The 17500-nt window shown below is 46.6% G+C and overlaps 1 protein-coding gene across 1 annotated transcript in view; it reads right to left on the reverse strand.

Moving 5' to 3' along the window:
- LOC128688678 (transmembrane protein 132C dtn) overlaps positions 1–17500 on the reverse strand; it is a 42473-nt gene that overhangs the window by 20978 nt on the left and 3995 nt on the right. Inside the window, exons 2-3 of the mRNA XM_070084405.1 lie at positions 5806–5949; positions 3571–3957 (exon numbers count right to left, since the gene is read on the reverse strand). Coding sequence (XP_069940506.1) covers positions 3571–3957; positions 5806–5949 — 531 coding nt within the window. The remainder of the gene's footprint in view (positions 1–3570; positions 3958–5805; positions 5950–17500) is intronic.

Raw genomic sequence — 17500 nt, forward strand, 5'->3', positions numbered from 1 at the left:
CACACACACACACACACATACACACACACACACCTCCCTGCGCACACACACACCTTTCCTGCACACACACACACACACACACACCTCCCCTACACACACACACACACACACCTCCCCTATTCACACACATACACACCTCCCCTACACACTCACACATACCTCCCCTACACACACACACCTCCCATACACACACCCACCTTCCCTACACACACACACACAGAAACACACACATCTTCCTTGCACAGACACACCTTTCCTACACACACACACACACACACATACAAACACACACACACACACATACAAACACACACACACACACATACACACACACACACACACACACACACACACACACACACACAAACACACAAACACACACATCCCCTACACACACCTCCTCTACACACACACCTCTACACACACACCTCTACACACACACCTCTACACACACACCTCTACACACACACCTCTACACACACACCTCTACACACACACCTCTACACACACACCTCTACACACACACCTCTACACACACACCTCTACACACACACCTCTACACACACACCTCTACACACACACCTCTACACACACACCTCTACACACACACCTCTACACACACCTCCCCTACACACACATATCTCCCTAGAGCCTACAAGACTAGAAAATACGCTGGACCTCATCCTCACTAACAATGAAGATCTGATACGTAATATAACTGTATCAAAAACAATACATTCAGATCAACATAATAGAGGTACAGACATATATGCACAGATCTCCTGACCAGCAAAATATGAGCAGTCATGAAGGTCTCTTCACGAAATTAAATTTCAATAACAAAACCAAGTATACCATGTCCTAAATGAAACAAGCTGGGAAGATATCCTAACCAACACGGATCCGAACATTTGCCTTGAAAAAATGAATTCTGTGGTTCTTGAGATCTGGTCAAGACAAATTCCATTAAGAAAAAGAAAGAGAAGATGCAAACTAAAAAGAGAGAGACGTTCCCTATACAGACGAAGGCCAAGAGTCATAGTGCTGCTGAGTGGGCCAATATATCTGAAATACAAAGGGAGGCACTAGTCAATGAAATTGCAAATATAAAGCTTAAGCTGAAGGAATCTTACAAGGGACAAAAATCACAGGAAGAACTGAAAGCCATAAAGGAAATTGAAAAAAAAAAATACTTTTTTTCTCTTATACCAAATCTAAGGGAAAAACAAAATCAAGTATTGGGCCCCTGCTTAGGCGAGATGGGACATACACAGATGACAGCCAATAAATGAGTGAGATACTACAGTCCCAATATAACTCAGTGTTCAGCGAGCCACTGCCCAGACTAAGGGTCGATAATCCAAATAAAGTCTTTATGAACGAAACCCAAAATTTGGTCATCTCAAAAATCTCGGATATTATTCTAACTCTACAAGACTTTGAAGAGGTAATAAATGACATGCCCATGCACTCTGCTCCAGGCCCAGACTCATGGAACTCAGTGTTCATCAAGAATTGCAAGAAATCCTTATCGCGTGCCTTCAGCATTTTATGGGAGTATGGACACAGGGGTCATTCCACTCCCACTAAAAACAACAGCCACAGCCCCACTCCACAAAGATGGTAATAAAGCAATTGCAAAGAACCACGGACCGATAGCACTAACATCTCATATCATATAAATCTTTGAGAGGGTTCTAAGAAGTAAGATCACCAACCACCTAGCTATCCATGAGTTACACAACTCAGGGCAACACGAGTTTACAGCGGGTCGCTCCTGCCTTTCCCAGCTACTGGACCACTATGACAAGGTCCTGGATGCTGTAGACACAAAATATAGATGTAGTATACACAGACTTTGCAAAAACCTTCGACAAGTGTGACCATGGTGTAATAGCACACAAAATGCGTGATAAAGGAATAACAGGAAAAGTTGGTAGATGGATCTACAACTTCCTGACAAATAGAACACAAAGAGTAATAGTAAACAGAGTAAAGTCTGAGGCAGCTGCGGCAAAAAGCTCTGTTCCACAAGGCACAATACTCGCTCCCATCCTATTCCTCATCCTCATATCTGACATAGACAGAGATGTAAGCCATAGCTCCGTGTCTTCCTTTGCGGATGACACCCGGATTACCATGGGAGTGACCTCCATCGAAGACACTGCAAGACTCCAAACGGACATCAACCAAATCTTCGAATGGGCCACTCAAAACAATATGAAGTTCAACGAGGAGAATTTCAACTACTTGAAGAAATTAAAAATGTATCATCGTATACGATAAATTCTAACCATACAATAGAGCGGAAAAGTAATGTGAAGGACCTGGAAGTGATAATGTCAGAGGATCTCGCCTTCAAAGACCACATATATCTTCCTCATCTGCTACGAAAATGATAGGATGGATAATGAGAACCTTCAAAACTAGGGACGCCAGGCCCATGATGATTCTCTTGAAATCGCTTGTGCTCTCTAGGCTGGAATACTGCTGTACACTAACTGCCCCCTTCAAGGCTGGCGACATTGCAGACTTGGAGAGTGTACAAAGAACTTTCATGGCCTCCATAAGTACGATAAAGCACCTAAACTACTGGAAACGGTTGAAGGTCCTTGATCTGTATTCTCTCGAACGCAGGCGAGAAAGATACATGATAATATACACTTGGAAGGTCCTGGAGGGATTGGCACCAAACCTGCACACGAAAATCACTCCATGTGAAAGCAAAAGACTCGGCAGAAGATACAACATTCCCCCGATGAAAAGCAGGGGTGCCACGAGTACACTGAGAGACAACACAATATGTGTCCAGGGCCCAAGACTGTTCAATTGCCTCCCAGCATACGTAAGAAGGATTACCAATAGACCCCTGACTGTCTTCAAGAAGGCACTGGACAGTCACCTAAAGTCAGTACCTGACCAACCTGGCTGTGGTTCGTACGTCAGCTTGCGTGCGGCCAGCAGTAACAGCCTGGTTGATCAGACCCTGATCCACGATGAGGCCTGGTTTCAGACCGGGCCGTGGGGGCGTTGATCCCCGAAACCCTCTCCAGGTAAACTCCAGGTACACGCACACACACCTTCCTACACACATGCCTCCCCTACACACACACACACCTCTCTTACACAGACACACACACACACCTCCCCTACACACACACACACCTCCCCTACACACACACACACCTCCCCTACACACACACACACACCTCCCCTACACACACACACACACACACCTCCCCTACACACACACACACACCTCCCCTACACACACACACACACACACACACCTCCCCTACACACACACACACACCTCCCCTACACACACACACACACACACACCTCCCCTACACACACACACACACCTCCCCTACACACACACACACACACACACACACACACCTCCCCTACACACACACACTCCTCTCCTACACACCTCTCCCATACTCACACACCTCCCTTACACACACAAACACCCCATACCTCCCCTAAACACCACACACACACACACACTCACACACACACACACACACACACACACACACACACACACACATCTCAAGCACCCACCTGTACAGGAGTCTGTTGGTATCGCACGGAACACAGAGGCATAATTGCGTTATCTTCCTGACGGTGACGTGAGAGGTCGTGCTGCTGCTGTTGCTGCAGCTGCTGCATAGAGTTGCCTGGGTCAGCTACAGCGTCGTGAGGAACCACTATGACTGGAGAAGCCAGCTTGACAGCGTAGGTGGCGGTGGTGGCGGGGTCAGGGGAGCGCCACCCCCTCACCTGGGAAAGCTTGGTGTCCCTGACATGCACGGTGAGGGGCAGTTCTGGCATCCACACGGTGAAGGAGGCAGAGCCGGTGAGGATGTCGTAGCGGGCAACCACCGTAGCGTTGTGACTGCCACGCACCTCTGATCCGTCCAGGTATACTGACGTACATGATGCTGACACCTGCCGTAGCAATTATTAGTATTATTATTAAGTGTAATTATTATTATTATTATTAAGAAAGCTTTAAATCCGCAGGGGTCACACAACGCCTGGGTAATGGGAGATCATCAGGTCTGAGCCAAGGAAAAGGATTTTCCTGCCTTGGATCAAGCGACCTCCTCCTTGAAAGAGGGAAACATTTTGAGTAATGTACCTGGGGAAGTTGTACCATGAGTTGTACCATGACACTCAGTGAGTTGTACCATGGGAAGAGGTGGAAGTTGTGGAGGTGGAGGTTGTGGAGGTGGAGGTTGTGGAGGTGGAGGTTGTGGAGGTGAAGGTTGTGGAGGTGGAGGTTATGGAGGTGGAGGTTGTGGAGGTGGAAGTTGTGGAGATGGAGGTTGTGGAGGTGGAGGTTGTGGAGGTGGAGGTTGGGGAGGTGAAGGTTGTGGAGGTGGAGGTTGGGGAGGTGGAGGTTGGGGAGGTGGAGGTTGTGGAGGTGGAGGTTGTGGAAGTGGAGGTTGTGGAGGTGGCGGTTGTGGAGGTGGAGGTTGTGGAAGTGGAGGTTGTGGAGGTGGAGGTTGTGGAAGTGGAGGTTGTGGAGGTGGCGGTTGTGGAGGTGGCGGTTGTGGAGGTGGAGGTTGTGGAAGTGGAGGTTGTGGAGGTGGCGGTTGTGGAGGTGAAGGTTGTGGAGGTGGAGGTTGTGGAAGTGGAGGTTGTGGAGGTGAAGGTTGTGGAGGTGGAGGTTGTGGAGGTGGAGGTTGTGGAGGTGAAGGTTGTGGAGGTGGAGGTTGTGGAAGTGGAGGTTGTGGAGGTGGCGGTTGTGGAGGTGGCGGTTGTGGAGGTGGAAGTTATGGAGGTGGAGGTTGTGGAGGTGGAAGTTGTGGAGATGGAGGTTGTGGAGGTGGAGGTTGTGGAGGTGGAGGTTGGGGAGGTGGAGGTTGGGGAGGTGGAGGTTGTGGAGGTGGCGGTTTTGGAGGTGGCGGTTGTGGAGGTGGAGGTTGTGGAGGTGGAGGTTGGGGAGGGGGAGGTTGTGGAGGTGGAGGTTGTGGAGGCTGTGGAGGTGGAGGTTGTGGAGGTGGAAGGTGGGGAGGTGGAGGTTGGGGAGGTGGAGGTTGTGGAACTGGAGGTTGTGGAGGTGGAGGTTGGGAAGGTGGAGGTTGTGGAGGTGGAGGTTGGGGAGGTGGAGGTTGTGGAGGTTGTGGGGGTGGAGGTTGTGGAGGTGGAGGTTGTGGAGGTGGAGATTGGGGAGGTGGAGGTTGTGGAGGTGGAGGTTGTGGAGGTGGAGGTTGTAGAGGTTGTGGAGGTGGAGGTTGTGGAGGTGGAGGTTGGGGAGGTGGAGGGTGGGGGGGTGGAGGTTGTGGAGGTGGAGGTTGTGGAGGTGGAGGTTGGGGAGGTGGAGGTTGTGGAGGTGGAGGTTGTGGAGGTGGAGGTTGTGGAGGTGGAGGTTGTGGAGGTGGAGGTTGTGGAGGTGGAGGTTGTGGAGGTGGCGGTTGTGGAGGTGGCGGTTGTGGAGGTGGAGGTTGTGGAGGTGGAGGTTGGGGAGGTGGAGGTTGTGAAGGTGGAGGTTGTGGAGGTGGAGGTTGTGGAGGTGGAGGTTGGGGAGGTGGAGGTTGTGGAGGTGGAGGTTGTGGAGGTGGAGGTTGTGGAGGTGGAGGTTGTGGAGGTGGAGGTTGTGGAGGTGGAGGTTGGGGAGGTGGGGGTTGGGGAGGTGGAGGTTGTGGAGGTGGAGGTTGTGGAGGTGGAGGTTGGGGAAGTGGAGCTTGGGGAGGTGGAGGTTGTGGAGGTGGAGGTTGTGGAGGAGATGGAGGTTGTGGAAGAGATAGAGGTTGTGTAGTGCATCGGGTAGAGGAGGAGGTGGAGTGTTACCTTGAGGGCGGCCTCCTCGGTGCAGTTACAGGAGGACTGGAGGGTGACGTCAGCAACCTTGCCGGCCTGAGACACTATCAGTACCTTCATGGCTCGTGACACCTGACGCCCCGTCAGCACAGCAGTGTTCACCACCGACCAGCTCTGTAACGACCACACGGGGTTAGTTCACTGTCAGCACCACCGTCAGTACCATACACACACATAAAGACTGAGACAGGCTACAAAAAGACTGAGACAGACTAAACAAACACTCAAACTACATAAAGACAGACAGGCTACAAGAGTAGTTAGATAAGTGCCTACTGGAGTTAAATTAAAAAAAATAAGGTCATGAAAATTATAGTGTAGAAGTACCGGTTAAATAAGAAGTAAGAACTGGGAGGAAGAAAAGTGGCAAGATTAAAAAAAAGGACGTGAAAGTAATCATTACATCGAATATATCGCCAGAGTTGCATGCAAACTATAACATTAGTAGTGCATGCGAGGGTTGTCAGATCTTAGAGTTACGTTCAGAAACTTTGGTAAAGAATCATGTTCGACACTGTACACGGTGACTTCAGGTAAACTTCAGGCATGGCGTTATAGTGTTATCCTGATTTACAGACGATGTAAAGTTAATGCGGAGAATTCAAGCGGATGAGGATCAGGTAGGACTACGAAAGGATCTGGACATGCTGCAAGCGTAGTCCAACAACTGGCTCCTCGAGTTTAACCCCACCAAGTACAAAGTCATGAAGATTGGGGTTGGTCAAAGAAGACCGCAGACAGAGTATAGGCTAGGTGGCCAAAGACTGCAAACGTCACTCATGGAAAAGGATCTTGGGGTGAGTATCATACCGAGCACATCTCCTGAGGCGCACATCAACCAAATAACTGCTGCAGGATACGGGCGCCTGGTATACCTAAGAATAGCGTTTTGACATTTAAGCAAAGAATCGTTCAAGACTGTACACCCTGTACGTCAGGTCCATATTTTAGTAAGCAGAACCAGTTTGGAACCCACACCTGGTCAGCACGTCAAAAAAATAGAGAAAGTGAAAAGGTTTGCAACAAGACTAGTTCCGGAGCTAAGGGATATGTCCTACGAGGAAAGATTAACGGAAAGCGACCTGACGACACTGGAGGACAGGAGATATAAGGAGGACATGATAGCGCCATATAAAATACTGAGAGGAATTGATAAAGTGGAAAGGGACAGGATGTTTCAGAGAAGGGACACAGCAACAAGAGGTCACAATTGGAAATTGAAGACTGAGATGAATCACACTGAGGTATTAAGAAGCATTTCTTCAGTCATAGAGTTGTCAAGAAGTGGAACAATCTGGTGAGTGATATAGTGGAGGTAGGATTCATACATAGCTTTAAGAAGAGATACGATAAAGCTCACAGAGCAGGGAGAGAGTGGACCTAGTAGCGACCAGCGATGAGGCGGGGCCAGGATCTGTGAATCGACCCCTGCAATCCCAAATAGGTAAGTTCACACCGTCACACACACACACATACACACACACACACACACACACACACACACACCCTCACACACATACACCATAACACACACACACACACACCCTCACACACATACACCATAACAAACACACACACACACACACATACACACACACATACACACACACATACACACACACATACACACACACACACACACACACACACCCTCAGACACACACACCCTCAGACACATACACCCTAACAAACACACACACACACAAACACACACACACACAAACACACACACACACACACACACACGAGGAGAGGTTAAGGGAAATCAACCTGACGACACTGGAGGACAGGAGAGATAGGGGGGACATGATAACGACATACAAAATACTGAGAGGAATTGACAAGGTGGACAAAGACAGGATGTTCCAGAGATTGGACACAGTAACAAGGGGACACAGTTGGAAGCTGAAGACACAGATGAATCACAGGGATGTTAGGAAGTATTTCTTCAGCCACAGAGTAGTCAGTAAGTGGAATAGTTTGGGAAGCGATGTAGTGGAGGCAGGATCCATACATAGCTTTAAGCAGAGGTATGATAAAGCTCACGGCTCAGGGAGAGTGACCTAGTAGCGATCAGTGAAGAGGCGGGGCCAGGAGCTCGGACTCGACCCCCGCAACCTCAACTAGATGAGTACAACTAGGTGAGTACACACACACACACACACCCTCACACACATACACCCTAACAAACACACACGCACACACACACACACAAACACTCACACACATACACCCTAACAAACACACACACACACACACACACACACACACACACACACACACACACACAGCCTCACACACACACGGAGGCAACAACGGGTCATGGTACGTGATGAGGTATCACAGTGGGCGCCTATGATGAGCGGGGTCCCACAGGGGTCAGTCCTAGGATCAGTGCTATTTTTGGTACATGTGAATGACATGATGGAAGGGATAGACTCAGAAATGTCCCTGTTCGCACATGATGTGAAGTTAATTAAGAGAATTAAATCCGATGAAGATCAGGCAGGACTTCAAAGAGACCTGGACAGGCTGGACACGTGGTCCAGCAACTGGCTTCTCGAATTCAACCTCGCCAAATGTAAAGTCATGAAGATTGGGGAAGGGCAAAGAAGACCGCAGACAGAGTATAGGCTAGGAGGCCAAAGACTGCAAACCTCACTCAAGGAGAAAGATCTTGGGGTGAGCATAACACCGAGTACGTCTCCGGAAGCACATATCAACCAGATAACTGCTGCACCATATGGGCGCCTGGCAAACCTGAGAATAGCGTTCCGACACATTAGTAAGGAATCATTCAAGACACTGTACACTGTGTACGTCAGGTCCATACTGGAGTATGCAGCACCTATTTGGAACCCACACCTGGTCAAGCACGTCAAGAAATTAGAGAAAGTGCAAAGGTTTGCAACAAGGTTAGTTCCGGAGCTCAGGGGAATGTCCTACGAAGAAAGGTTGAGAGAAATTGGCCTGACGACACTGGAGGACAGGAGGTTTAGGGGAGACATGATAACGACATACAAAATACTGCGTGGAGTAGATAAGGTGGACAGAAATAGGATGTTTCAGAGAGGGGACACAGAAACAAGGGGTCACAATTGGAAGCTGAAGACTCAGACGAGCCAAAGGGATGTTAGGAAGTATTTCTTCAGTCATAGAGTTGTCAGGAAGTGAAATAGTCTAGCAAGTGATGTAGTGGAGGCAGGACCCATACATAGCTTTAAGACGAGGTATGATAAAGCTCAGGGAGCAGAGAGTGGATCTAGTAGTGATCAGTGAAGAGGCGGGGCCAGGAGCTGAGTATCGACCCCTGCAACCATAATTAGGTGAGTACACACACACACACACACACACACACACACACACACACACACACACACACATACATACACAAACACACAGACAGACACACACAGACAGACAGACAGACAGACACACACACACACACACACACACACACACACACACACACACACACACACACTTACACACAGCAGGTGAAGTGTGGGATAGCAGGAAACCTGCTCACACCACACTCAACCTCACACAAATATCTCCACTACCACCTTCCCACACTATACACTCAGCAACCCACCCTCAAAATAACAGTGAGCGAGTGTTGAGAATATGTCATGAGGAGTGATACAGAATGTGAGAGACACAGTGAGAGTGAAGAAAGAGTGAGACAGACAGCTGCTACCACCCTCCTACACAGTGAAACAGCCAGCTGCTACCACCCTCCTACACAGTGAAACAGCCAGCTGCTACCACCCTCCTACACAGTGAAACAGCCAGCTGCTACCACCCTCCTACACAGTGAAACAGCCAGCTGCTACCACCTCCTACACAGTGAAACAGCACAGCTGCTACCACCCTCCTACACAGTGAGACAGACAGCTGCTACCACCCTCCTACACAGTGAGACAGACAGCTGCTACCACCCTCCTACACAGTGAGACAGACAGCTGCTACCACCCTCCTACACAGTGAGACAGACAGCTGCTACCACCCTCCTACACAGTGAGACAGCCAGCTGCTACCACCCTCCTACACAGTGAGACAGCCAGCTGCTACCACCCTCCTACACAGTGAGACAGACAGCTGCTACCACCCTCCTACACAGTGAGACAGCCAGCTGCTACCACCCTCCTACACAGTGAGACAGCCAGCTGCTACCACCCTCCTACACAGTGAGACAGACAGCTGCTACCACCCTCCTACACAGTGAGACAGCCAGCTGCTACCACCTCCTACACTGAGGCAGCCAGCTGCTACCACCTCCTACACAGTGAGACAGACAGCTGCTACCACCCTCCTACACAGTGAGACAGCCAGCTGCTACCACCTCCTACACTGAGGCAGCCAGCTGCTACCACCTCCTACACAGTGAGACAGACAGCTGCTACCACCCTCCTACACAGTGAGACAGCTGCTACCACCCTCCTACACAGTGAGACAGACAGCTGCTACCACCCTCCTACACAGTGAGACAGCCAGCTGCTACCACCTCCTACACTGAGGCAGCCAGCTGCTACCACCTCCTACACAGTGAGACAGACAGCTGCTACCAGCCTCCTACACAGTGAGACAGCCAGCTGCTACCACCTCCTACACTGAGGCAGCCAGCTGCTACCACCTCCTACACAGTGAGACAGCCAGCTGCTACCACCTCCTACACTGAGGCAGCCAGCTGCTACCACCTCCTACACAGTGAGACAGACAGCTGCTACCACCCTCCTACACAGTGAGACAGCCAGCTGCTACCACCTCCTACACTGAGGCAGCCAGCTGCTACCACCTCCTACACAGTGAGACAGACAGCTGCTACCACCCTCCTACACAGTGAGACAGCCAGCTGCTACCACCCTCCTACACAGTGAGACAGCCAGCTGCTACCACCTCCTACACATAAACTCACCCCATTCCTCCCACACCTCAACCACAAACGCGAGGCAGGAGAGCCTATGTATAGAATATTGTGCTAAATACCATGAGAGAGAGAGAGAGAGAGAGAGAGTGAGAGGGTTCAGCTGTATCTCAATATATATATATATATATATATATATATATATATATATATATATATATATATATATATATATATATATATATATCTGGCCAGCCGGACGCTAGACACATATTCTCCTCACCAGCAAGTACTAGTTTCGTGAAGTTCGTAAGCCGTGCAAAATTATCACTATCGCTTGAGCCTACAAGTTAATCTTGCAGAGAGTCAGGTGACGCCAGGAAGGCAGCTGCACCCCCGTCACTCGTCACACCTGTTGATAAACACTTGTGCAACATCAAGGTATCTTTATTCCGGAAGCACTTCGTCACTCTGTGGCTTCTTCGGTCCAACGCGGAGAAGGACGAGGAGTTTGAGGTAATGAGTCCGTCAGGCCGGAGTCGATGACAGAAAGTGTAGCTGGTGTCTCCGCCTACCTCTGCTCCACCTCATCTGTCAGCAGTATATAAGCTTCATTTCCGCGAATATGCTTCACTTTTGTCTAGACTGATGGAATGAGCACATCGACTCCAGGCTGAAGGACTGATTACCTCAAACTCCTTCTCATCTTCCACCTTTCCCTGCGTTGGACTGAAGAAGTCACTGCCTGGCGAAACGTTTCCCGTATAAAGATATCCAAATGTTGCACAAGTGTCTTATTTATCAGTCGGTTTCTAAACCGTTTATTTATCAACCATCTTCTCCAACAAGACGGACTAAAACTCTATACAATTTGACATTATGGTAAACCTAAGACAGTTTTTTTAACCACTTGTAATTAAAGATATCTTTATTTTATAACGATTATTATCCATATATGATTCAGGCTCTGAAGGATTTGCTGAGCTCAGTTTATATGTGTGGTGCTCACTGACTTCTGCTGACACAGCAGTAAGATAAGATAGCAGTGAGCGTCAATGGAAGAGACAGGTGAGAGGGCACATCAATGAGAGGATAACAAGGAGTTCGGGGGAGAAAGAGGAGGCACGAAGGGAGGGGTGCAAAATATTAAGATGTTCATTTAGGTGGAGACTGGAGATATAAGGGAGATAATGGTTCTGGGAAAGGGTGGTTAAAAGAGGTACGGGATACTGAGAGGAGGGAGGGCAAGGCTTTTTTTTTTTTTTTTTTTTTAAATAAACACAATTGGAAACACGAGTAGCGTGTTAGTGAAGCAAGGAAGGGATGGAGAGAGTGTGAGATAGATAGATATAAAATAGAGAGAAACTCCACTACTGTTTGCCCGGTGTGCTATTTGGATCTCTGGTAAGGTCACTGCTCCTCCTAGGGATGGGGTCACTACCAGTAGAAGGATAACTACCAGCTTCTAACTTGTAAGGGTGGGTTGGGGAATGCTGTAAAATGTGGGGGGAGAGGGAAAAGGGGAAGAGGGGAAGGAGGGAGCTTTCAAGGAAAAAACAACAATTCTGTCACGTTGGTTGGGAAGTAAGCTAAACACGTGAGATATATAAATAGAAATATTTCTGTTTGTGTCCCTTACATTCCTCACTTATCACGCTCACACTCTCCTATCCTGTCCCTCTTGTTTCTCTCCCACCCCACTCCTCTCACTTCTCCCCTTCCTCTCTCTTTCCAACATCGTTTTCCTCTCCTCTCCCTCCCTTCCTCCTTCCACTCTCCTCCTTTCCTTCACAAGCATTGTTTACTCTCTCTGCACACACTGTCAGTCTCCCGTCATTGTCCTCTCCCACGAAACTTCTGGAGAAATACAAGATTAAAATGTTCAGGCAACGACATAAGGTCCTCCTGGAGGGATACCTAATAAATGTGTCGGCCTTATGCTCCCTAGAACTTAGCATATTATGCCACACAAGTGTGTCGTCACTGGACTTCGCCCACACATCTGGTTCCAGAAGCCGCCCACATATCTGGTGACGCCAGCAACCCCCACCTGCTCATCTGTTTTTAAAAGCTGCCCATACATCTGGTAACCTCAGCAACTTCTGCCCACTCGTCTGGTGTCAGCGGTAGCCGCCCACATGTTTCATATCAGCAGCATCCATCCCACGCTTCCACTGACGTTATAAATGTTTCACTCACAATATGTGACATCACAAGCCTCGACCACCTGAGGTCTGCAGATTCCGCCGGACCCCAACACGCAGATACATGAAGTAGGGCCAGGAGCTGAGACTTAACCCCTGCAACTAGGAAACAATACAGTAAGGAGGCCGAGGCAGAGGCGTATCAGAGATATAACAAGCCAGAAAGAAATACATAAAGAACATAGCAGATAAAAACAAGACGAGTTTCCTTCAGGTTTGTAAAATGTAAACAGAGAATCAGGGATGACGACACAAGACCTGAAGACGAGGTAGTAAAGAGAAAGTTTTAAAATGTGTTAATAAAAGAAGGAATTTATATTTAGCAGATTTAAAACCCAGTTAGATAATGAGTTAAGGATATTGAGATATATGAAAAAAATAGCAAAGACAGAATTACTGAATATTGACAAGAATAAAGAAACGGGAGTAGATGAGATTGAACCGTGAGTTTTATTAGAAGAATAAGAAGGAGAACTCAGCTGTCCACTCCAGAGTTTATAATTAAGATTTCGCTTCAGAAAGAAAAACTGACAAATGGAAGATGTCACAAACTGTAAAAAAATTAAAAAACAAATGATGCATTGAAGAACGTTTAAATTATAGGCCGCTTTTTTCCCAGACTAATGTTGCAAAAATATTAAAAAAAAAATTAGAGAGAAGTGAATGAAACAATCTGGAAAAGAACTTAATGATTGAAGATTGAGACACTTATGCAGCATATGGAAATCTTTATTCAGGAAACGTTTCGCCACACAGTGGCTTCATCAGTCCAATACAAAGAGGAAGGAGTAAGGAGAGGAGGAGAATGAGGTAATCAGTCCCTCAACCTGGAGTCGATTGATGGATTGAATGGATTGATGGACTGAACACATCGACTCCAGGTTGAGGGACTGATTACCTCATTCTCCTCCTCTCCTTACTCCTTCCTCTTTGTATTGGACTGATGAAGCCACTGTGTGGCGAAACGTTTCCTGAATAAAGATTTCCATATGCTGCATAAGTGTCTCAATCTTCAACTTGTCGGTTTTTCAAACCATTCATCACAACTTAACGATTAACGGCAAACAATTAAACTTTTAATTTACAAATTCCTGTATATCAAATCTATTAAAACTGTTATAACAGTCACAGAAATTGTTTAGTTATAAAAATAGATAGTGAGATTGTACCTATTTTGATTTTAAGAAAGATTTTGTTAGAGTTCTCCATGAGAGACTAAGTTACTTCAGAATCTTGTGTGAATTACAGGTAAATTATTAAAATACACGACACTTTTCATTTGAGAGAAAAATGTGAACAGTTATAGGGAAATAATATCCTGGTGGGAAGATGTCACAAGTGGGGTGCCACAAGGATCTGTACTTGCCCCAGTAATTTACGTAAATGATTTACTAGACGGAAAATTGTCTGAGTATATTTACAAATAACGCAGAAATATTAGGTCCAATAAATAATAAAAATGACTATAAATCTCAAGATAACTGGCATAAATTAAGTAAATGAAGTGATAGGTAATGGAATTTAATGTAGATAAATGCAGTGTAATAGAAATGGGAGAGAGTGAAATCATGTCACATATAGAATACAAACTGAGAAAATATTTAATGTGTCAGACAAACACGGGATTATAAAAAAAAGAGTCACTGGAAGATCATATAAACAAAACTGTGCGAGAAATTAATTATAAAATAACTTCTAGTATAGGGATGGAGAAATGGTAAAAACATATTCTTTATAATATATATGAGGCTAAAATTGAAATATGGAGTGGTAGTGTGGTTGCCACTCCTTCAGTAATATAGAGTTGTAGTGTGGTTGCCACTCCTTCAGTTATATAGAGTTGTAGTGTGGTTGCCACTCCTTCAGTTATATAGAGTTGTAGTGTGGTTGCCACTCCTTCAGTAATATAGAGTTGTAGTGTGGTTGCCACTCCTTCAGTTATATAGAGTTGTAGTGTGGTTGCCACTCCTTCAGTAATATAGAGTTGTAGTGTGGTTGCCACTCCTTCAGTAATATAGAGTTGTAGTGTGGTTTCCACTCCTTCAGTTATATAGAGTTGTAGTGTGGTTGTCACTCCTTCAGCAATATAGAGTGGTAGTGTGGTTGTCACTCCTTCAGCAATATAGAGTGGTAGTGTGGTTGTCACTCCTTCAGCAATATAGAGTGGTAGTGTGGTTGTCACTCCTTCAGCAATATAGAGTTGTAGTGTGGTTGCCACTCCTTCAGTAATATAGAGTTGTAGTGTGGTTGCCACTCCTTCAGTAATATAGAGTTGTAGTGTGGTTGCCACTCCTTCAGTAATATAGAGTTGTAGTGTGGTTGCCACTCCTTCAGTTATATAGAGTTGTAGTGTGGTTGCCACTCCTTCAGTAATATAGAGTTGTAGTGTGGTTGCCACTCCTTCAGTTATATAGAGTTGTAGTGTGGTTGCCACTCCTTCAGTTATATAGAGTTGTAGTGTGGTTGCCACTCCTTCAGTAATATAGAGTTGTAGTGTGGTTGCCACTCCTTCAGTTATATAGAGTTGTAGTGTGGTTGCCACTCCTTCAGTAATATAGAGTTGTAGTGTGGTTGTCACTCCTTCAGTTATATAGAGTTGTAGTGTGGTTGCCACTCCTTCAGTTATATAGAGTTGTAGTGTGGTTGCCACTCCTTCAGTAATATAGAGTGGTAGTGTGGTTGTCACTCCTTCAGCAATATAGAGTGGTAGTGTGGTTGTCACTCCTTCAGCAATATAGAGTGGTAGTGTGGTTGTCACTCCTTCAGCAATATAGAGTTGTAGTGTGGTTGCCACTCCTTCAGCAATATAGAGTTGTAGTGTGGTTGCCACTCCTTCAGCAATATAGAGTGGTAGTGTGGTTGTCACTCCTTCAGCAATATAGAGTTGTAGTGTGGTTGTCACTCCTTCAGCAATATAGAGTTGTAGTGTGGTTGTCACTCCTTCAGCAATATAGAGTTGTAGTGTGGTTGCCACTCCTTCAGCAATATAGAGTTGTAGTGTGGTTGCCACTCCTTCAGCAATATAGAGTTGTAGTGTGGTTGTCACTCCTTCAGCAATATAGAGTTGTAGTGTGGTTGCCACTCCTTCAGCAATATAGAGTTGTAGTGTGGTTGTCACTCCTTCAGCAATATAGAGTTGTAGTGTGGTTGCCACTCCTTCAGCAATATAGAGTGGTAGTGTGGTTGCCACTCCTTCAGCAATATAGAGTGGTAGTGTGGTTGCCACTCCTTCAGCAATATAGAGTTGTAGTGTGGTTGCCACTCCTTCAGCAATATAGAGTTGTAGTGTGGTTGTCACTCCTTCAGCAATATAGAGTGGTAGTGTGGTTGCCACTCCTTCAGCAATATAGAGTGGTAGTGTGGTGGCCACTCCTTCAGCAATATAGAGTTGTAGTGTGGTTGCCACTCCTTCAGCAATATAGAGTTGTAGTGTGGTTGCCACTCCTTCAGCAATATAGAGTTGTAGTGTGGTTGTCACTCCTTCAGCAATATAGAGTTGTAGTGTGGTTGCCACTCCTTCAGCAATATAGAGTTGTAGTGTGGTTGTCACTCCTTCAGCAATATAGAGTTGTAGTGTGGTTGCCACTCCTTCAGCAATATAGAGTGGTAGTGTGGTTGCCACTCCTTCAGCAATATAGAGTGGTAGTGTGGTTGCCACTCCTTCAGCAATATAGAGTTGTAGTGTGGTTGCCACTCCTTCAGCAATATAGAGTTGTAGTGTGGTTGTCACTCCTTCAGCAATATAGAGTGGTAGTGTGGTTGCCACTCCTTCAGCAATATAGAGTGGTAGTGTGGTGGCCACTCCTTCAGCAATATAGAGTTGTAGTGTGGTTGTCACTCCTTCAGCAATATAGAGTGGTAGTGTGGTTGTCACTCCTTCAGCAATATAGAGTTGTAGTGTGGTTGCCACTCCTTCAGCAATATAGAGTTGTAGTGTGGTTGCCACTCCTTCAGCAATATAGAGTTGTAGTGTGGTTGCCACTCCTTCAACAATATAGAGTTGTAGTGTGGTTGCCACTCCTTCAGCAATATAGAGTTGTAGTGTGGTTGCCACTCCTTCAGCAATATAGAGTTGTAGTGTGGTGACCACTCCTTCAACAATATAGAGTTGTAGTGTGGTGACCACTCCTTCAGCAATATAGAGTTGTAGTGTGGTGACCACTCCTTCAGCAATATAGAGTTGTAGTGTGGTGACCACTCCTTCAACAATATAGAGTTGTAGTGTGGTGACCACTCCTTCAACAATATAGAGTTGTAGTGTGGTGACCACTCCTTCAGCAATATAGAGTTGTAGTGTGGTGACCACTCCTTCAACAATATAGAGTTGTAGTGTGGTGACCACTCCTTCAACAATATAGAGTTGTAGTGTGGTGACCACTCCTTCAGCAATATAGAGTTGTAGTGTGGTTGTCACTCCTTCAGCAATATAGAGTTGTAGTGTGGTTGCCACTCCTTCAGCAATATAGAGTTGTAGTGTGGTTGCCACTCCTTCAGCAATATAGAGTTGTAGTGTGGTGACCACTCCTTCAACAATATAGAGTTGTAGTGTGGTGACCACTCCTTCAGCAATATAGAGTTGTAGTGTGGTTGTCAC

Source organism: Cherax quadricarinatus, chromosome 13 (assembly GCF_038502225.1).
Source record: "Cherax quadricarinatus isolate ZL_2023a chromosome 13, ASM3850222v1, whole genome shotgun sequence".
NCBI lineage: Eukaryota > Metazoa > Arthropoda > Malacostraca > Decapoda > Parastacidae > Cherax > Cherax quadricarinatus.